Below are 23,326 nucleotides of genomic sequence, written 5' to 3' on the forward strand. Positions count from 1 at the left end.
AGAGTAATCATAATATACCAAAATAGTTTACTATATATTATAGTAAGATGGCAAGCACCAAGGCCTTCATTATATAAGTCTATTACTAAGTGAATGTTATTTCAACATAATATCACCATACCTAGGCAGTCAATCTTGTAACCCAAGAAGCTACTAAGGGAGTAACAGATGGGTAGCATATACAGTGTTCATATCCTGAGTAGTACAACCTGGCCAGTGCAAGCTGTCATGACAATCCTCAGAATGGCCTACAGTTTAAATGTAAATTGTGTATTTCTGGAATTTTCTCACTAATGTTTTTTGATGGCAGACTATTAGAGCTGAGAAAAGTGGGGCCTTAGGTGAAGGAGGACTCCTGTAACTGTCTTTGCCTTTGGAAAAGGCATTTCGGACATGAGGAGGCATACGTTTGACATACAGAGTAGATCGAGGAAGGGGTTAAACTGGTAGAGTTAACGAGGAGGCAGCTACATTTGAGACTAAAGAAATGTTACATCTTTGGAAGAAAGGGAACCAGAAAGGTAAGACAAAAGATGCTTTTTTTTTTTTTTTCAAAAGATGCTTTTCGTCTGACACTTGGAGGTATTCCATATCTTAGGTCAATAATATATGTCATTTGCATTTATCAACTATTACTAAGATGATCAAAAGGAAAAGGTCTTCATGTACTGTTAGAAACAAACATTTACACCCAGGCCGAGGACAGGTGAGGACTCAGCCTCAGAGGCTGTGACCCAAAGCCTGGTGACTCAGAAACAGCATCCTCTGCTACACATTCCACAGGGGTGAGTTGTTATTGAAATGACAATATCTCTGCTCATTCCCCCAGATTTGGCATGGGCATTTTAAGCCTTAACACTGTAATAAGGTAGCATTTGACTTTTAATTGCCTTGAACTTCTGTTAACATTAAATGAAGGGAGGAAATGGGAAGGAAAATAGAACCCTATCTGTGCTGCTTTCAAGTCACATAATTGTACATTTTTGCCACACCATTAGTTTCCAGCCTGTAAGCCCTTCCCCCATCACCACAGAGAAAAAGAAATCATTCTGTCATTCTGTAAGTGCAGCCGTTTGCAGAACTCTAAACACTCTGGTATTAAGAAGAATTATGTAACTTTTTAATTTAAGGTCTATCTTCTAATTGCCACCTGTGTAGGAGTCCTTGAATCACGTACATGTTTGGCCATCCACTTGCTTTTTCAAAAAGCACTCTTTCCTCCTAAAGGATATGACGTTGGAAGACTTAAGCAGCAGTGGCTGGAGTCGCCCAGGAGCTGAGCTCTCTCCCTTTATTTATGGAACAGAAAACAGCACCATCCCGCCCTAGCCACTCCTAACTCACAGATGACCTCAGAGGCTTGAGCCTTCCAAAAATAAAACCTCACCTAGCTACTTTACCACACCCACAAAAACTGGCTCCAAACTTTCACCAAAACACTTGTGAATCATAAAAATGAGAGCTGAGTGACTGAGGTCTTTCGCTGTAACCATGACTACAGATTTTTGGAGGACTCAAACAAGGATGTGATCAGATTAGATGTACAGAAAAGTATGAGTGGTACCTGTGTGCACTCATGGACCCTCGACCTTGGAAGCACAGCTCCTGATGACTGAGATTCATAGAGACCTGGGAGGGGGGTGCAGGGTGGGGGAAAATCCCTGCCCTACTCAGGGTTCTAATTCTACATTTAATTTCATCTTTTAAATGCAGTTCCTTAAAATTCCATTTTGTGACATTTAGATTATGGGTCCCCCCCGCCTCCCTTGGTGTTCTCTTTCATGTCTGGTTTGTTCTTCACAAGAGTTTTGAGGAATATCCAGGGCAGGTAATAATCTCATTTCTCAGACAAAGGAGAGGCTGGGATTAGATTGAAACCTCACTTTGCCCTTCGGGGCTCCAGAAAGCTTAGCTGATGTTGTGCAGGGTCAAAGACATGAGGACAACTGAACTGGAAGTAGACCTGGTCCCTCTGGCTCCTAGCTTAGCATTCTCTCTACTTTGCCGAGCTACCAGCATTCTGCACAGAGCCTGGGGATATCTCCATATGTGCTAAGTCTTCTGCGAACCTCCCTCAGCTTTATCATTCGACTGATCAACCAGAGACCAAGCACAGCCAATGAGGAGGTGCCTGCTGTAAGACTGGCTGGCCTTTTGTCCTCATCTGTATTTCCCCACTGCTGTGTGGTTCTCTGTACAGAGATGATAGCACAGAGAACATGCAGTGTAATTCCTACTCCAGGAATTTTAGAATTCAGGTTGCAAGCTCTAAATGCCTCCAGGGACCAGGTAGTGAACAGGAATAGATGAAACGGGTATCAGAGAGAACTCTGGCCTTTTTAAAGCTCCACAGACTTCATGAGAAATTAGTACAGCTCAATATTAAACTTAGCTAAAAATTGAGGATTTTATATAAGAGAAAAGGAAACGTGATTAGTCATCTTTGTAATAAGACGTAAGTGTGCTGGGTACAACTCTTGAGATGCAAGTGGACATTATGCCTATCATGGAGTCTCATGCCTTGGAGAACTGTTGTCTTCTGACATATGTGGTGCTGGATTGAACTTCCCTCCTGCCATGTGTGTGTGGTCTTGTCAAAATCCAAGCCCTCAGGAGGTATAGAACATTAGAAAGGCCCTGGCTCAAATCCAGGTCCCCCCTACTGATGTATAGTTTAGGGCTAAAGAGATGGTTCAGAGCTAAAGAGTGCTCCCTTCTCTTGAGGAGACAGAACCTAAATTCAGTTCTTAACACCTACCTCAGGTGGCTCACAGCCAGCTGTGACTCCTAGTCTAGGGGATCTGATGCCCTCTGCTGGCCTCTGTGGGCACTGCAAGTACACAGCACACAGAAAAGCAGGCAAGCACACAAATACGTCATTAAAAATATCCAACCCAGACCCTGACCCAGAGAGTACATTGTGGAATCATGAGTCTTCTATTAACATGGGTCCCTAAGCAATTGTGTGAAAAAATAAGAGTTCTTCCTCCTTTCTCTGACCGCAAACGTCATTGCTAGGAACTAGAAAAGTGAGAAGCAAATCCTTGCTCTGCAGTCATCAATCTCCCAAATTCTATTTGTTCCTGCATCGTTCCTTGCTTACTCTGTGTATTCAAGTTTTGAAAGCTTCTCGGATAATCTAATGGGTGTTCTGTATCTTCTTTACAGCCAGTTGCACAGTCAAACATTTTATATGAAAATTCTGTATAGTTAGTGACCGTATAACTCCAGTAATTCCTGCAGCCAAGAGACTGAAGCATAAGAATCACAGGTTACAACCCAGCCTATGGTACAGAAGAAACTGACTACCTAGATATTTTCAATTCATACTTAGATATAAAAGGATACATATCTCACTCATACAAAATAGTTGTATGTGCATGTATGAAATATTGCTTATGTTGTAATTATTCATTTTCTAAATAACTTTGGAAATAAAAGCTAGTGACAATCTGAAAAGAAAGAAAGAAAGAAAGAAAGAAAGGAAGGAAGAAAGAAAGAAAGAAAGAAAGAAAGAAAGAAAGAAAGAAAGTGTGAACTCTTTAAAAATCACAACATAGCCAGGCAGTGGTGGCGCATGCCTTTAATCCCAGCACTTGGGAGGCAGAGGCAGGCGGATTTCTGAGTTCGAGGCCAGCCTGGTCTACAGAGTGAGTTCCAGGACAGCCAAGACTACACAGAGAAGCCCTGTCTCGAAAAAAACAAAAATAAATAAATAAAAATAAAATAAAATAAAATAAAAATCACAACATACATATCATCAGGACTTTCCACAGGATGTGGCACATGCAGGAGTTCTCACATGTTCCAGGGAATTATTGGGTGAGAACCCATCATCCTAACAAAACAGGCCCAGAAACTGAAGTCCTTGGTCTCCTGAGAATGGTGATCACAGGACAGAGGAGCTACGGAAGAACCTTTGCCTTCTGCTGGGATTAGATTGAAACCTCATTTTGCCCTTTGGTAGCTCCAAGGCTTTGGACCTTTTTCTTAATCTCTGATGGCCTCAGTTCCCTTGATGGAAATAAAAAGGATTAACTTGAGTTGTTGAATTAAACCTTAAATATAAAGGCTTGATAACACATACACACAGAGATAGGGAGGAGAGAGCTGTACACTTAGCAAGAACTCAACAAATGGTGGCATCTGATTCTACAGATCACCTATTCTCCTGAGGTCCTAAGACATTTGCCAGTGCTCTCTTTGAAGGCTTTGGCCTTCTGAGGTATCCAAGTCAGAAGCTGGATCAAATGAAAACAAGCAGGTATTCTGGCTGAAACAGAGAAGAGAAAGGCTGGCACTGATGTACAAAACAAACCCCCGGGAAAAGTGACCCTGGAGGTCAGGAGGGCCAAGGGAGGGAACAGAGTGAGGGATGGATAGGAATAAAGACACCAAGACAGCAGAAAGAAAGAGCCAACTGTCCCTGCCCTGATTTCCTGAGAGCTGCTTAATGCACCTTTTAAACCAATTCAGTGGAAAACAGATCAAACAGGGATCTGAACAGAAAGATTTCCTAACAGAAGGATGCCATTAAATACTATGCTCAGGGTAATTTTAAGGCACCCACTGCATGAGGTGTAGCACGCGCTTCACATACCATCCGACTCCTTCCGCCTAGAAATGTGTTCTCTGGTAAGCCACTCAGAAGATCCTGGCAGTCCACATTCCACCAGGCACTGTGCTAGACTTGGGGCCAAATACTGTAGCACAATGGATAAACGCCCCACCCTCTGAGGTATATTTGCCAGAGGGACAATCTGAACCTAAAGCCTGGGAATGAATGCTCCCAGACCCTCTACCATGATGGCAGCAGAGACGAGGTCCTTCCTTGCCTATACATTTCCTGGCGTATGAGAAGAACGGTTAGGAAGCATCTTCTTATAACTTGCTCAAGGCTGGAGATGCTGTGTTCTCCACACGAGCACAGCTGGACGTTCCAAGGAATCAGAGAGACAGGCTTCCCAGGAAGTGTGTCTGAGAGCAGACCAAGACGAATGAGCTGTTTTCTGGGTCCAAGGCACAAACCCTTTGGAGATAATACAATTAGGATGAGCAGAGAAAGGGAGGGATCAAGACAGTGAAAAATAAAGAAAAAAAAATCAAGGAATTGGAGACTACGGACCTTCAGTTTTCACATAATAGAAAAATCAAAGAAAGTTCAAATAAAACCCATTTAAACTCTTTTCTTTGTTCCTAAATCATTCACTAATTATTTCCCTGGTATCATCTTCAAGAAGAGACTATCTCTGACTTTCCCTGTAAGTCCTAGCATAGCTTAATTAATACCTGATTGATTGAGAGATTGACTCCTTTGAACCTGAAGTGAAATGGAGCTTTTTAATTTTCTTTCCTGCTGAACCTGAAATCGAGTATATAGTAATTAGGCAAGGGCCCCTTGTTATCTGGAAGTCCCAGCTACAATGGGCTCTTTGTAACTGAGCACATGGTAGGTAGGTGGTTATTTAGGAGCTGATAAAACATACACCACTCCCTACTGCTTTCCTGATAATGGGATTTTCTTGGTCATTATTTCCCTCTCAAATGAATTTTGTGGCTGGAGTATCTGACTGGACAGTGCTAAATGGGTGGGCAGTTATCATCAAAGCTCGGCTCTAGCCGTGAGCACTGCTCACCTTTTACAGGCTCCAGGCAGTACTTCCTCCCCAGCGGCCCAAATGACTGACTCCTGTCCAGTCAGGATCTCATGTGCTTTTTCAGAACCCCTGGGTTAACTTCATTCATTCACATAGCTACCTGCCCAAATCTGGGCGTTGAAACAGAGTATCCAGGCAAAAGGCCTTGTTCTCGTGTGTATTTCAGAAGAGGAAGTCGGGCTTTAAACAGGTACAGCTCTACCAACAGGGAATCATGTCGTTAGGGATGAGAAGAGAAAAGGAAGGAGAGAAGGTGAGGGAGGAAGGACAAGAAGAGGATAAAAGAGGAGGAAGAAGAGGAGAAAAAAGAAAAGACAATGAGGAGGAGGAAGAGGAAGAAGAAAAAGAAGAGGAAGAGGGAGAGAAGAAGGAGAACCAGAGTTAACAGCAAATTTCAAAGTGAGACACCATAAAGGCCATGAGAGACGATGGCAGGAGGAGCCCCTTGTTGAGGTATCATTGCAGGAAACTCAAAATTCATTTGTGCTTAGACCTGGCTATTACAGCATATTTACATCAAGCTCTGTGATTACATGGACTGAGCAAAGAGATAAATTGGGTTTTGAGCAAATAGAGAGTCCTGGGATAGGACACAATGAACAAAATAGAAAGGAATGCAGTACAGTGTCAGAAACAGTAACAGGGATGGATGATGGAGGCAGGGACGAAAGGATGCAGCCGGGGTAGTTATGATGAAGGTGAGACCAGATGATGGAGGCGGGCAGATGGTGGGGTTAATTTGTGGAATCTGATGTAGCATGTATCTCTTATACTTCGTGTGAGGGGCTGACTTGGAAGGTAAGCTAGGGCTGGGAGCACAGTGGTCTGTTCGTGTGGGTACATGAACAAGAGCAAGGGAAACAAGGGAAAGACTGGAAAGGAGGTTCAGCAGTAAACCCAACTAACAGGGAGCAGTGACCTAGCCTTGGAAGTGAGGCGACATGGATGGGTTTGGAAGGTATTTTGGAGTTAGAATTCAGATGATAGGGTCATTATTTTGTTCAATGTTAACAGAATCCCTTTATATGTCAAATATTCATTATCACTTATTATATGATACTCACAAGGCTAGATCTTCAGGTCACACAGAGGAGTGAGAATCTCGGCTTTTGGGGGCTTGACATGAGTACAGAAAACAAGTCAGCAAACACAAAAATGGGTGAGACTTGCATAACCCTTTCAATTTTTCTGAATTCCTGTAATTTCTTACAGAAAATAAAATTGTAATGCATTGAGATCAGAGCTCTAGTATGGGAATGCCTCCATGAAACTCAGAAGGGACAGCAATCAGTTCATGGGAGACAGGAGGTCTGGAGTCACACCTCAAGGGAAGGCCTGAATAGCCAGGAGTCCAACTGAGGAGTGAATGGAAGGTAGAGCTGTGAAGACATGGGACAGATGAAGCACTGCCAAGCAGGGCAACAGGGAAAGTGGGAGGTGATCCTGAGAATACAGTAACAAATGGAGGATGGCAGTGGGGTAGATGAGGCTAGGGTGATAAGAAGAGCAGGTCGCAGGAGACTGGCTGTTGATGCTAGGGAGTTGAGATCTCCATATCATCATGGGTCAAGCAGTGGGTACAAGTCACATTTAGAGTCTAGAAAAATTAAAGGAAGAAAAAAAAACACTGGAGACCAAGATGGGTTTCAGCACTTGGATGAATATATCATCAAGGGGTTTGGGTATGCCGCACCTCTTCCTCTCAGGACCATTCCCCTGATATTCTTCCCACCCACAGGGCCTGAGCTCACTCTCTAAGCCCTGCTTCATCTTTGATTCTCACCTTTGGCACGTGTGCTACCTCCCAAATTCTTGGATGCCCTGTTCTGTGCTTGCTGCTTCTGCATTTTGGGGGGGTCCTTGTCCATACCTCTATGCATATGTAGATCTTTGTCATACCTTGAGTCACCTCTGCAGAGACCACTGTAATCACTTCATTTATAGAAGTGAGGACACATTTGGGTTTATTCTCTGCTTCCTTGTCTACTGTCCTCTCCTGTAGAGAATAAGTTGCTTAGCCACATCTCTCTTGTTCATGAGCCTATACGCAGTGCCTAGGATGCAAACTGGCACGTGCAAGCCACTGATTACTCTCGTAGAAGAAAAAGGGGACAGGAAGAGGAGATAAAGGGTAATGTGATATGGAGGTGACAAAAAAGACTTGGGTACCACTCCACACAGTCAAGTGAGTCTATGGAGAGAGGATGAAGTGATAGACTTCTGTCTCACAGTGATGTCCATTCACATATCTGGACTCATTGGTTAGAAAAACAACAGAGAGTGAGATGTTTAGAGAGAGCCTCCGTGCCTCAGGAAAGCTAGACAGAGGAAGAGTGTCTCCTTTAGAGGCATATCAAAATTATGACATTGGAAACACACTAAAATTTTAAAAAGGCAAACCAAAGCATCATTAGCCAAGGAGCTGGGGGCCATTTACTTTAGCCAGCAAGCCTTTTTGTCCGAGGTCAAATCATCATATTTAATTGCCTAGTTAGACTCTGAGACACTCCCCAATCTGGTACAGCTATCTCTAACAACAACACTCTATCACTGTCAGTTCTATTTTACAAGTGAGAATCCTGAGCCCCAGAGAGAGAGAGAGAGAGAGAGAGAGAGAGAGAGAGAGAGAGAGATGAGAGAGAGGAGAGAGAGAGAGGAGAGAGAGAGAGGAGAGGCCTGACATGTGCTATACTTGTGGAAGAGCCAGAATTCAGACCAGGATATCTGGTCTGAGAACCACCTCTCTAAGGCACTGAGGTGACCCATTCTTGGGTCAAAGTAGCTACCAAGGAGCACTGTGGGAACTCATCACACCTGTGTTGTAAGCGGTATCAATGTAAGCTTGTTCATTGGCTATCTGGGGTGGGTGTACTGGCTGGTTTTGTGTGTCGGTTTGACACAAGCTGGACTTATCACAGAGAAAGGAGCTTCAGTTGAGGAAATGCCTCCATGAGATCCAGCTGTGAGACATTTTCTCAATTAGTGATCAAGGGTGATCAATTAGTGATCAAGGGTGGGAGGGCCCATTGTGGGTGGTGCCATCCCTGAGCTGGTAGTCCTGGGTTCTGTAAGAAAGCAAGCTGAGCAAGCCAGGGGAAGCAAGCCAGTAAGTAACATCCTTCCATGGCCTCTGCATCAGCTCTTGCTTCCTGACCTGTTTGAGTTCCAGTCCTGACTTCCTTTGGTGATGAACAGCAGTGTGGAAGTGTAAGCTGAATAAACCCTTTCCTCCCAACTTGCTTCTTGGTCATGATGCTTTGTGCAGGAATAGAAGCCCTGACTAAGACAGTGAGAGAAGCTAACTGCTGCTCTGGGGGGGGGGGCGGGGGGGGGGGAGAGAAAACCAAACTCAGCACCTGCTCACAACAAAGGTGTATTCATCAACATTTGAGTTCTGCCTCATACTGATTCAGAGACATCTTTACCTCCGTGGTCCCTGAGCTATTGCAGTCCTTCCCTGGCCATATGAGTAAGCAGAACAGAGAGGACCTTGCATTTTTACAAAACACCTCCCAGGTGCCAATTTTTAAGGACTTCTTTGGAGAAAGTCAAAAGAAGTGAACTGAGAAAAGGTGAACTGAGAGCAAGAAAGTACTGGTCCTGGTCCTGACTGTACTAGTTGCTAGGGGTTAACCTCCAGCCAAATACACTCTAGACTTCTCATTAACAAACTAAAGGAGTCACACCAGTGGCCCACCTCAAGAGTCTTCTAAACCAGGAAGTGCTTTATAATAAAGCAGCTTTTGATTGTTGTCCTTGCTAAGGTTTTACTGCTGTGAACAGACACCATGACCAAGACAACTCTTATAAGGACAACATTTAACTGAGGCTACAGTTTCAGAATATCAGCCCATTATCATCAATGCAGTATACAGGCAGGCCTGGTACAGGAGGAACTGAGAGTTCTACATCTTTATCTGAAGTCCACTAGGGGAAGATTGGCTTCCAGGCAGCTAGGACAAGGGTCTTAAAGCCTACACCTACAGTGACACCCTTTCTCCAAACACGGCCACACCTCCTGATAGTGCCACTCCCTGAGCCGATCATATTCAAGCTTCCACAGTTATTTTTAAGAACTCTAGGTACCTTAAGCATTTCAATATTGATGATCAATTTGTATTTTTGTTCAGAATTGTAAGCATAATTGCAGCATTGATTCTGGAGAAAAATACCATCTATTTTCTTTCAACAATCAAATTCTAGTCATATATCATATATGTGTGCTTTAGGGCAAGAATGAGCCTCCACCTTGTATTATAACTAGTTATATGAAGTAGTTAATTAAATTGGAGAAATATGCTTATTTTTATAATGTCCAGAGCTGGGATTCAGAAGTAAATATAGTGTTCTGCAAGCAGATTATTTGCCGAGATCCAGCAGGTTTTGTACAATGCAGTTCTTAACAAGCCTTAGAGGGTATCTGTATGTTCCAGATTAGCAGGTTAAGAGCTGTAACTAAAATACAACACAGATCAGCAGAGTCAACAACCACTGGCTAAGTAAGGCTCTGTACTGAGCCCTCACAGTCAGGGGAGCTTGTTTTGTGAACTGTGTGATATCATGACCTCAGGGATTTTACAAGGTGGGTGGTTTGAGAGCTGAGACAAGGTTTGGGCAGCCGGAGTCGGGTAAGGTATTAGAGATGATGGGAGTCAGGAACTGCTCAGTGGGGTTCTTTGCAGAGAAAAGAAAATGTATATTACATATTTCACACACACACACACACACACACACACACACACACACACACACACGCATGTGCTCCTGCATTCATTCAGACTCCTCATGGGAGACCAGCGCTAGAAGAAAATAGAGCCCAGAAACACTTCCTCGTCCTATGTAGGCCTTTTGTCCCAACCTCTCCACCACTATCACCCTGTCTACTGATGCCATTCTCTCCAAACAACTGGAATAAACCAGAATGCCCTCCCTCTCCTCTTTCTCTCCAGTATGCTTTGTCCCACTGGGTGACAGCTTCCTTACAGAGTCTCTCCCTGCCTAAAGCCCCACGGCCCACACAGCATGCGCCAGGCCTGAGCACAGCCATGTAGCAGCTTTCGACTCCCGGAGATTTGCTTCTCCCTCTCTGCGGAACGAGTCATGCTTGCCTGTGCACTGACTCCCATGAGTCCCAAAGCCTGATAGTAAGGCTTGAGCCTGCAGATAGCTAGTCACTTTTCTGCAGCCTCACCTATGAGCTCAATAGTCCTCTAAGCAAGTTCTTCAGGTGACCTTTTTCTCTCCTGTCTCTGGATGCCAGAGTCTAGAACTAAAGCCACAGACCTGCAGGCTGTCTGCAGGCAAAAAGGCTGCTCACGAAAGTGCCCTTTAACTTGATGGGGTTGAGGGGATCTTTTTGTAATTTTTTTTTCATTTTTGAGATTATAATTACATCATTTGTATATTTATAAATGTCCACCTCTTTGCTTTCTTTCAAATTCATGGCCTCTCTTTTCATTAATTAGTTTTATACATATATATGTATAATATATATATATATATATATATATATATATATATTCCTAAATACATAAGTACAACATGCTCAGTCTGTATAATGTTATTTGTATGTTCAGGGATGAGCACTTGGCATTGGATAACCAAGGGATGCTAAGAGCTGATGTGCTTTCCCTGGGGAAGACTGTGTCTCAGCTCTTAGCATCCCTTGGTTGTCTATAATCCTTTGTGTACAGTTGAGCTCTCATGGTCTTTCCCCATCCATTTTAGGATGTCTGGTGTCATCATCCTTGTTCAGATCATGTTTACATGGTCCACATTGGTGAGACTTTGTGCGTGCAGCTTCTGACATCCCTAAAGACACAATCTCACAAACTGTATGGTCCTCTGGCTCTTCCAACCTTTCCACCACCTCTTCTACAATAATCCCTGAGCCAAAGGTGTAGGAGTTGTACTGTAGATGTATTCATTGGAACTGGGCGCCACAAGGCTACATTTTAAATAGATTATGGTCTTCTGTAGTGGTCTCCACTTGTTGCAAAGAGCAGGGTTTGTTTGCTTGCTTGTTTTTTTTTTTTTTTTGAGGGTGAGGACTACACTTCCCTGTGGGTATAAGGACAAATGATTCTAATACAGTTAATGCTAGACGGGGACTGATTGAGATTATGTGGAAATAAAAGAAAAAATAAAAACCTCTCCAGAAGCAGGTTGTTCTCCTACCAGAGCGATGAAGGACACCAGGCAGTCCTTGGCAGTGGAGACCGGGTGCATATGATGCAGGGGGTTGGAATTTTACAAATGGGGACTTTGAAAATGGAAGATTCCATCTTCAAGTCAGTTTCCCTTGTAGTCACAAAGTGATAATTTCCAAAGAAGGTTGGTGTGTTGGCTTTATCAAGAAGGAATGCTTTTCTGGAGAGAAGGGAAAGTCCTTCATTTAGGAGGCAACACTATCCTTTAGACTCCCTTGTCAGGAGCTTTCCAGATCCAGACAGCTCATAGGTGTTATTTGTAAACTTTCCTGTCCAGTGTTTCTTGACCCTCTTAAGGCTATTAGGTCATTGACTTTTCTGTTAAGAATTATTAGTAAAGTAGCACTTGTAGGATCCTCTCCAAAATCTATGACTTTATTAGCCCTGGGTAGTTATCTAGGTTTCCAATCCCAGGCATCGTTTCCCTCCTGTTGAGTAGGCTTTAAGTCCAATTTAGCAAACTGTTGGTTAGCACCAAGGTGTGTGTGACACTACTGCACCTTTAGGGTTAACATGCTGGTCATGCATGTTGGCAAGCATTATGCTGCTCATTGTGGTTCATAGGGATCATAGCTGGATAAGGCTGTTGGTTGCGTTGCCTACTTCCTTTGGTAGATTCTTTTGGAACTGTCATGCATATGGAAAACTACTCAGCTATAAGGAAAATTTAATCATGAACTTTACAGGTAATGAATAAAACTGGACAAGATCATATTGAGTGACATCGTAACCCAGCTATAGGAAGACAAATGTCACATGTTCTCTCTCATATGAGGCTCCTAGCTCCACATTTTTAGATGTGAGTACATATCCTAGAGTGACGACAGAAACCTTAAAGTTAAAAACGAGACCATTTCTGTGTTGGGATCAATAAAAAGGGGAATATTAGGGTACAAATAAATGATCTGATGGTGGAAAGAGAAAAAATGGAGGGAGTGTTAATTAGGAATGGGGAGGAAGATCAATATAGAAGGAGGGTAAAATAACAATAATGACGTCTGAAAATGTCACAAGTAATCTTACTAGTAACAATCTACAAAAAACATAATACATAAATCTATATACAAATATGCATTTATAGTTTAAATGAAAATTTTCCATCTGGATTGACAATGCTCCCTCAAAGAGCCAAAGACCACCTTTAAAAAAAAAACCCAATACCAGGCATTAAAAGCCCTCTTTTGAGCTGTTGGTCAAAACTGTGCGAGAGACTCATAAGACATATAGCATATTGCTCTTTCCCTTGGTTACCTCTCAGAGGTGCAAGGTTAATCCCTATTGCTGAAGACACCATTCACTTCAGACACAGAATCCAGAAGCTCCTGAGCTGGATCTAGACTGAAAGATTCCTCCCTGAGGAAGGTAGGGTGGTAGGTTTTTGTTTGTTTGTTTGTTTGTTTGGTTGGTTGGTTGGTTTTGTTTTTTTCAACACAAGATTTTTCCATGTAGCCTTGGCTGTCCTGGAACTTTCTCTGTAAGTTCAGGCTGCCCTCGAACTCACAGAGATCCACCTGCCTCTGCCTCCTGAGTGCTGGGATTAAAGTCATGTACCACCATCACCTGTCTGGGGTGGTAGTTCTTTAACAGTGAGGACTGGGCTGAGAAGTACGTGGTGAGAATCAAAAGCTCAAGGCTAGAATTAACCCCATTGTCTTATGGATCCTATCTGCATATTTTATAGTTTAGAGAGTGCATGAAATAGACAGGGCCGTTTTGATCCTTACAACATCATAGAGATGCTGATCAGCTCCATTCTGTAGTTAAGGCTCAGGAACGTGCTATAGTCAGACAGGCTCTTCCAAGGCTTCTTCTGGCTCTTGTTTCACTCACTGCTCTGCTCCACTGCCTCATACCCAGGCAGCAAGAAGCTTGAGGAGAAACAGCAGTGAATGAATGACTCTTTCTCCAACTACATACTACAGAGGATTGTAGAGATCAATAATATCTTGTTTCTAGGGAAGGTAGCTTTCTCCATTCTCTCTTTCAAACCTACAGCCTCAAGCACAGCCACAAAGAATGATCCGCACCTATTGTTTAGGAGACTAGATGAAGGACATTTCTGTGTCAGTGATACTTGAAAGCAACAAAAGGATAAGGTCTTCCCAGAGTACATTCAGCCCACCCCGTGTGACTTCTTTTGCGTCCTATCCCATGGAAGCCCTAACTTTTCATTCATACCACTAAGGAGATATTTGATTGTTTCCTGGAAATGCTAATAACACAAAGCTCATAAATACTAATGAAACGCTATAGATTAGCAGAGCTCAGCAAGTAACCTAGGGAGCCTAGACAAGAATCCGTAGATTAAAAAATATAAAGAATACTTTTTAATCGAATTTCCCCCAGACTGGGTTCCCAAATGTTAATGAGTACTCTCTCTGGCTGTGTAGAGAGCTGATTCTAATAAGTACCTTTAAGAATGCAGAAGTAAATTATTGACTTAGTTTTAGTTGAAAAGAAATCTATTTATTCAAAGGCTATTTTAGGTGCCTTGGGATGGACGTGTTTAAGACAAAGGTGGGAGGGTAGGGGAGCCTGGGACGTTGTGATAAACACATAATTCAAATGCATGCCTCTATTTCAGCCAACTAAGCAATCTAAGTTGGAATATGCTTATTATATTTGTCTTTTATGACACAACCTTCAATAATAATAATTGCCCTGGACTCTAAAAGCTGGTGTCAGAAATTATAACTTTATTATTCATTGCTGAATCCCCTATGCCCAGCACAGGCTCTGGCACAAATCAAATGTCCAATAAATGTTTGTTAAATGGATAAAAGACTTTCTTACAATATTTTCCAGAGCTTTTGAGATCTGGGATCTTTTCCTAAATGTCAGCTCGGTTCATGGTGACTGTTACAAAGCTCCCATGTAAGACCCATCTCCACCCCAGCCACCAGTCACCCTTCTCATTCATCTTCCAGACTCCTCCTCTCCCACCCTGAGCTTCAAGTTCATTGGAAGGCACCATGTTGCCCCATTCCTGTCCTAGACATCGTTCTGCATGAGATGTTTAAATATCATTTTTTCCTCAAAGTTCTCTATCAAAAGCCTATTTCTCTTTAACGGAATGGCCAAAAGCTGCCCTAATAGTCTCCAGGAGCTCAGTCTCCTTCCTCCCCTGATGCCCTTCTCCTGCCTGCAAAGCCCACCTAATGTAGAACAGTGTGGTGTTGGTATCACTGAATGTGAATCTCAGGTACGGTGTCAGAAGCCCTTTGTCCCAATATGACTATGTGGGTGATCAAGTGAGAGGACGCCACCTGAATCTTCCCACAGCAGAATGGGAAACTTGCTCCAAGTGAACCAAAAATACATAAGACCATCTGAAGGTGTGGCCTTGTTGGAATAGGTGTGCCCTGGTTGGAATGGGTGTGTCACTGTGGGTGTGGGTATAAGATCCTCACCCTAGTTGCCTGGAAGTCAGTCTTCCACTAGCAGCCTTTGGATGAAGACATAGAACTCTCAGCTCCTCCTGCGCCATGCCTGCCTGGATACTGCCATGCTCCCACCTTGATGATAATGGACTGAACCTCTGAACCTGTAAGCCAGACCCAATTAAATGTTGTTTTTTATAAGACTTGCCTTGGTCATGGTGTCTGTTCACAGCAGTAAAACCCTGACTAATACAGAAGTTGGTACTGGGAGTAGAGTATTGCTGTGATAGGCCTGACCAGGCTTTTATTTGAAAGAATGTAGATTTTTGGACTTTGGATTTGGAAGTCAGTGTAATGCTTTAAATGGGGCTTAATGGGTCATCCTAGTAGGAATATGGAAGACTTTGTTGCTGGGAGTAATTTGAACTGTGTTTACCTGGTCCAAGAGATTTCAAAGGAGAAGAATTTCAGTATGTGCCATAAAGACTGGTTTTGTGGTATTTTGGTGGACTATGGCTACTTTTTACCCTCGTCTGAAAAGTCTGCCTGAGGCTAAGGTGAAGAGACTTGGATTAATTGCATTGACAAAGGAAGTTTCAAAAAAAGCCCAGCAGAGACTTTGTTCTCTGGTTAAGTCTCACAAAGAGAAATTTGAACAAGCATAGCAAGCTTAGAAAGGCAAAATATAAAATATATGGTTCGAGTATTAAAGGCATACCAGGAAGTGAAATGGAGCAAAATCCTGTGTTCTAGGAAATAACAGATTAAGGGAGTGGGATCTTGGGGCAAGACCCTACCCAGCTGAATTTAGAACCAGGCATGGTGGTACACACCTTTAATCCCATGAGACAGGCATGCTGATCTCTGCATTCAAGGTCAATATATAGAGCAAGAACCAGGATAGCCAAGCTTAGGCAGTGAAGGATTTAGAAAACATAAAGCTAGTGACAATGTTGTAGTACAAGGGGATCATGTTCTAGTTCCTGTAAGCAGGAGAACTCGGCAGCTTCAGCCATGTGGCTCTGGCTCTAGAGTTAAGAATGGAAGGAACTACTGGGAAAATTGATGCTGGTTAGCTGGAGCTAAGGAATTATTGGTGATTAAGAAGAGACCAGCATCATTGAGGTGAAATCTTCTGGAAATTGTTTTCTGGGAGCACAAAGAAGCTGTGTTCCAGAGATACCCAAGGTTGTACCTCATGCTGTGGCTGGACTTGGTAATGTGTAAGAGTCACTCAGGTGGTACTGCTTGTGAAGGAATGAAGGGATCATGGAGAGAAGGCCATTGGAGAAGGTGAAGCCTCAGCTGTAGTTGATGGCCCAGGACTGATGGGGTCATGTAAAGGATTTGAGGCTTGGCACCCTGAAGAGAGCCTATGAGAGGCTATTGGTGAAGCCTAGTTGGAGTGGAACACCCCAGTTTATTGGAGATGTCAATACCATGGGATGATCACCAAGAACAGCAGCCGTAGTGGAGTGGATCAACCTGAGCTTAGAGTGCTACAGAGGGCAGAGCTGGAAAAGTGATGCCAGCCCTTAGGAGGAGTCCAAAAGATCAAGTGGAATCCCAGACACCGAAAAAGAAGCTGTAACATTGAAATTGCCTTGGAGACTCAAAGATGTTAAAGATGCCAGAGCCATGGGATACATGCTGAGGAAAGCTGCTAACAGGGAGTGGAACCAGCCCAGGAGAAAGCAGTTTGTTGCAGTCAACAAAGATGAAAAGGGAGTGGAGATCTGAAGATCGCTTTGACATCAGCCATGGAGATGCAGAGTTTGGAGTTTGCCCAGCTGGTTTCCTACCTTGCTTTGGAAATTACAGTTAATTAAGTTGAATGAATCTCGGAAGAGACCTTGAACTTTGGACTTTTAACATTGTTGCGACTGCTATAGACTATGAGGACTTTGAAAGTTGGACTAAATGCATTTTGCATTATGTTATGTTTAAGTATAGCCGCCATAGACTCATGTTTTTGAACAAGTCTATGGGGACTAGGGAGTGGAATGTGATGGTTTGTATATCCTTGGACCAGGGAGTGGCACCATCTGAAGGTGTGGCTTTGTTGGAATAGGTGTGCCCTGGTTGGAATGGGTGTGTCACTGTGGGTGTGGGTTTAAGATCCTCACCCTAGTTGCCTGGAAGTCAGTCTTCCACTAGCAGCCTTTGGATGAAGACATAGAACTCTCAGCTCCTCCTGCGCCATGCCTGCCTGGATACTGCCATGCTCCCACCTTGATGATAATGGACTGAACCTCTGAACCTGTAAGCCAGACCCAATTAAATGTTGTTTTTTATAAGACTTGCCTTGGTCATGGTGTCTGTTCACAGCAGTAAAACCCTGACTAATACAGTCAGTCTGTGGAATAGCCAATGACTGTAAGATTCTGCAAATCCTGGGCTGCTCACCAAAAATGGGTTAATTCTGTACAAAGGAATAGGAGGCCCAGAGCAATGCCTGTGAACAGTTCCTGCACTGGAGATATGAAGCCAAACTCCTCAGAATGAGTCCAGCCCTGCTACTCATGTGTCTTGTGACTTGTGCTTCCATCTCTAGCTGAAGGATGGAGAATAATAAGCATCCACTGAATATGGCAATAATAAGTCAGTGGGTGTAGATTGACTAAGTAGGAAGTGCCGAGAACAGTGCCTGGCATATAATAAGTGCTTTGAAAACATAGGCTAAAACCATCATTGTACTTTCATAGCATTGCTTTAGTTCCTGTGAACCAAGGGGTACAGTGCTAGGTGCCAATCTGTGCAGCTACAACGACTATGCAAATAATACCATTAGGATTGGAGCCACACATCAACAGACCAGGCCAGATGGAGCTGAGATGGACATATGGCCACTGAGTATATGGGGCAATTATCAGGCATGTAATTCAAGGAACTAGACCTCCTCTAGGACAACCTCTAGGGCACCATGTAACCTACCACTATGTCTGGAACACAGCTTTCACCTCCAGGCAATAGAATTAAATAGGAACTAATCTAGAATTCTGAGCCCAGAATATACACACAGGCCTCTTGGTCCAAAGTTCACAGCACTATGCTAGTGCTCCCTCGGGAGCCTGTAAATGGATGATTGTAAGTTCAAGCCTACCCTGGAGACCCTGTTGGTGAGAGAGTACCAAGTACTACAATATAATTCACATCATTCTCACTATCTGGTTGTCAGCATCCTTGGGAGAATGCTGGGTTCATTATCCAAAACTCTGGGTGCTCGCTGAAACTCCGTGCAACCTCAGACATCCTGCTTCCCCGAAGTAGACCTTGTATTTGTCACTTTTAAGTAAAACAGCTGGCCAGAAGTCTCCAGCCAGAAAATTGGTTACTCTCTCTCTGTTTGAGTCCAGGGTAGGTGATGTGGTACACAGCGAGAGATTTCTTAAATTTCTCTGAATCATGTTTGTTCCCAAAGTCATCTTTGAACACAGGATTGCAGGATTCACAGGACTTTACACCTGAGAGCTGATCCCCAAGATATGCATGAAGAGGTGGAGGGGTGACAGAAGAGAAGATACTTGTACAAGAATTCGAGGATGGCCACTGTCCACTGATGGACAGTATTGGTTTTCTTTCCCCTGAGATGTTAGGTTTCTTCCCCCTAAGATAAAACAAAACAGGTAGAAAAGAGACCAGGAAGGTTTGCTTGGAAGCAGCCAATGATGTGACAAAGAGAGAGAAGGTAGAAAGCAGAGAGCCAGATGCAGAGTGAAGTATAAGGGGGTGGGGGTGGAGAGAGTGTTGGGAAGAGAGCCAGCACCCAATGAGGGTGGCAGGCATGTGACAAGATGAGGACTGATAACCTCTTAGCCACAAAAAGGCCATCTCATCTTGTGTTTAAGCTTTAGTTAATATCAAAAATGATAAGCTATGTTCCTAGGGCCTCAGACAAGGGGCTACTATATAGGAAATACGTGTTCATCACCTGTCTGGTGAGGTAGGTAGGGTACAGGAGGAGAATTAACCAAAAGGCACATGCTATACACACTGATTAAGTTATCCAACAACTGCTGACTACCTAGTGTGTAGCAGGTCTGACATAGTAGTAACTCTTTTATTCTAAGCCCAATATCACGTGTGTACATAATGAGGATGGGTTAAAGGTTATTGATTAATTGTGTACACTTTGTATGTTGAGTGTTAATACAATTTCAGATAACTCTGCAACTCGTTGATTCCTTCTCTTTTCTAAGCATAAAGACAATGAAAATAGACAGACCATTGCTATTGCATTTCTCTTGAATTGTCCATTTTGCTTTCTTCAGGTGCTCCTGGTGGCATGCCCAAATGTGAAGCTGAAAGAAAAATAAATTCCAAGTGTCTAACGCTGTGTTCTGTGACACCGAAGGCTTGTTGGATAACTGAGGATCCTCTGGCCCCACACTAGGCCAGCACCATGGAGAGAAACAGTTCTTTCTTCAACTCTGTCTGGGAAACCATCCGGGCCAGACACGAAAGAGGCGTCTTCAACACCGTCTGCCTGGCTGTGCTCCTGGGGTTGCCCCTGGTGGTGGTTCTCACCCTCCTCTTCATCTGTTGCCATTGCTGCTGTAGCCGGCCACCTAAGAGCAACCAACAGCCAGACCAGAACAAGAAGAAAAAGAAAAAGAAGAAGAAAAAGAAAGATGAAGACCTCTGGATCTCTGCTCAGCCCAAGCTCCTCCAGATGGAGAAGAGACCATCACTGCTGGTCTAGTGAGCAAGGGAGCAGCGTGTCCTCCCCGTGGAGCCGAGCCTCCTTCCAACCACAGAGACTTGGAGGAGCCTTAAAGTGATGCATTCACTCCTACAGATCACTCAACCAAGGGACAAGTTTCAGACTAAGCATCCCAGCGGGTGGGGGCGTGCAGACAATTCTTTGTCTTGGCAGCTATGTGTCCAGTATCAGTGCCCCAAGCATGGACAGCAGTTTCTGGTATAGTCCAGCACAAAAGCACACAAAGTATGTACACATGCATCTTAGATGGCTTTCAGCTCTGTTTGTATCATATGTATGCACATTTGGACAACAGGTACATGGGACAGGATATTCTATTTATCACGTGGCCATGTAATATATATTTTGCTCAAATATATATACTTGCAGAAATGTCTTATGAGAAGATATGTCCAGATTTAGGCACCTATGTGCAATTAAGTAGCCATGGTACAAGGCCCTCTGCACTGTCTGTATATCATTCAGGTTGGAGATGGGTGAGTTCTATTCCTATACCTACATAATGTTTTAGTGGAAATACATGTGGACATTCTAAGAACCTGGTACAGTCCCCACTTCAGTATATATTGATACAGACATAGCTACTGGTTTCTATAGGCTTCTGACCTTTTGCCTGTACCTAAAAGTTAAAAGCATGGCTCCAGATACACTCAAAGCTCTTTGCTTGCAATTCACGACAAGGTCCTCATTACCTCTAACAGATGTTTAATGTGGCCCAAGACCTCTCGGGGACATTACCCCATAACTACTCAGCAAGGTGCCCTTTTCTAAGCAGTGATGAACAGCTCTTGGCAGTGACTATGAGAAAGCTATGGAAACCCACATATTCACTTCACTGGATTGCAGGTGTGTACCCATGAGATGTAATATAGAGATAGAAAGCGTAAGGAGATGCCTCGCATGAGCTAGCTATAATCCATGTGACCAAGGGCTTTCAGAAAGAAACCAAGTAAGGTCATCCCAAGTCCAGTCTCATAACCATCACACATACACACATACACTTGCACATGCACACGCATACACAACACAACACATACCAGAAGCAATCCTGTGTTGGTAGCAGTGCATAATGCATTGCCAGTGGGAGGTAGAAGCCATAGTTTAAGTGAAAGATAAAACTATAAAGGTATCTGTTGCTATTTATGTTGATGCTCAGGCAAATGTCTTGTACACAGTAGGTACTCATAACTGTGGATGGATATGCAATGATGCTAAGGATAACTTGTAATACCTCACAATTCGACCTGAGTGACCTACTCTTTTAAGACATGCCATTAACTGCTACAGAAGGTGAGGCAAGGCATTGAGACCAGGGTTGATTGACATATGTGTCCTGTGGTACCTGAAGCCATGCCACTTTCTGAGTGGAGGAGAGCCTTTCCTCCCCAGTCAAAGACTAAGAAAACAAATTGCTTGGCATTTTGATTGTATTGTGGCCATGTTACAAAGGCAGAGAATTCCCAGCTTGGAAGTGATTATACTCCAACAGCTCATTTGCACATCTACTGGGGAGCTCTATAAATATTGTCCCCATGGAGGCCATTATAGACAGTAGAAAAATCACTGTCTAATTAATGACATAGCCAAATTATGACATTACAGCAGCAAGAAAAAATTCCCAAAATTGATGAGACTGTATGAATGTAAAGTTGTACTCTACTTGTTCAGCTGGGCCACCTGGTACTCATGTCTACTCCCGATGTGCTCCAGGCCCTTGGAGGGTAGCTACCTAATGGTGGCTACCTGGGTCTTCTAACAGACAGAGCAGTCACATTCACCCGCTCATCCTACGTAACCTCAATGCCACTAGGCACTCAAGCCTTCCACCCACAGACCTCTTTGACCAAAGCAACACTTCCTGATTCTCTGCCCCCTTGTCACATAGGGAGCTGGTTGTGGATTACCTGGCTGTCCTCCGCATGTCACAGAATGACCAGTCTTCTCCCCTTCTCTGCCAATTGGTAACCAACAGATGCCCTTCCCACTTCTCTCAGTTGCCCTAAGACAAAAGACTTTGGGGGTAGAGGTGAAGACACAGCAGAAATGGGATGTCAGATAACAGTCTGCAAGGATGGATCACCGGGATCAGGGACCATACAAATTGCATGGTTTCAGTGAAAACTGGCTGCCAGCTTGAATTAAGACAGCAGTCAGTTGTCCCTGATTGCCATAACAAAGCCCCTGACTCTGGGCACAAGTGTACCTACTGCTTTCTAACCAAATAGACTTGAGCCAGTTCCTGACATAAAACATCCAGAAAGGCAGTTCCCAGTTGCTTTTATATCCTGGAATCCAGGAATCCCAACCGTGACTGGATTACCTGTTCCTGTCGCAGACTCTCCGACAGCCTTGATAAAGCACTTAGGATGATACAGGGCCCATGATGTGATAGGCCCTCCCCTAGACACCAGAGAGCAGAAGCCCAAAGTATTGCTTGGTGCCCTGTCTCCCTGCCTCACCCTGACAATTCTTCTCATATTACTGCTTCTCCATGCATCATGCCAATTCATTCCTTTATGACTCGACAGACACTGTTTCCCTTGGTCTATTCCAGAGTTGCCACGAATACAGTCCTAGGGTAAGGTGCTTGGGACCTGTGCCTACCTGATCCATCTGGAGATAGTAAGTTAACGGAGAACCTAAGAGGCCTCAGGGGGCCCGGAGGAATGGCTCAGCAGTTAAGAGCACTTGTTGCTTCTGTAAAAGACCCAGGTACCAGACATGCATGTGCTACACATGTATACATGCAGGCAAACCACTCATACACATAAAATCCATCTCTTTCAAAAATTTAAAAAGAAGATGCATAAAGAAGAGAACTTCTCAACTGGCATGGGCTTGGGCATGGGGGTTGTCCCCACCCACGATGGACTTCTGGCCTGCCTTGGTCACAGTCAGAAACAGTCAGAGGGGTCTTTATCCAGTGTTCAATAGACTTTTTTGATTTCTTGGGAAGAGGAAAAAGAACAGGAAAATGTAAAGAAAAGCCAGTCACTTTTTCAAGAATATATGAATGATCGAAGCTGTACAGTATTTGTCAGTGTTTTGTTTTCTGTAAAATTCAAATACATATAAAAGTTTATTTAAATAAATGTTTTGAAAATGAAATCCTCCTTGCACGTTGGATTGAGTCACTGGCTTACCACTGAGATATTATTCTCACACAGAACTAACAGAAGCAGAGGCTCTTCTTGCCTGGTCCCTGGCCTCCTAGAATCTCAGGTCTGAGGACCAGAAATGTGGTATCTCTCCCTTTTACGCAAAGCAGGCGACTTTGGAAGCTGAACTGAGCAACAGTGGCTGCAGAAAACATACTGATGTTCCCTGGTGACACTTAGAAAACATTTCTCCAGTGAA

At 43.6% G+C, this 23,326-nt stretch overlaps 1 protein-coding gene across 2 annotated transcripts in view; it reads left to right on the forward strand.

The window, feature by feature from the left end:
- The window catches only part of Kiaa0040 (KIAA0040 ortholog), a 38,034-nt gene extending 14,963 nt beyond the window's left edge, over positions 1-23,071 (forward strand). For both annotated transcript variants that reach the window (XM_029482016.2, XM_085842449.1), the window contains exon 2: positions 19,518-23,071. In XM_029482016.2, the coding sequence (XP_029337876.1) occupies positions 19,649-19,948 (300 nt within the window). In that variant the 5' untranslated portion in view covers positions 19,518-19,648 and the 3' untranslated portion in view covers positions 19,949-23,071. The remainder of the gene's footprint in view (positions 1-19,517) is intronic.
- Positions 23,072-23,326: the final 255 nt, after the last annotated feature.

Source organism: Mus caroli, unplaced genomic scaffold (assembly GCF_978045245.1).
Source record: "Mus caroli unplaced genomic scaffold, Mus_caroli_1 scaffold_1, whole genome shotgun sequence".
In the NCBI taxonomy this organism is placed as follows: Eukaryota; Metazoa; Chordata; class Mammalia; order Rodentia; family Muridae; genus Mus; species Mus caroli.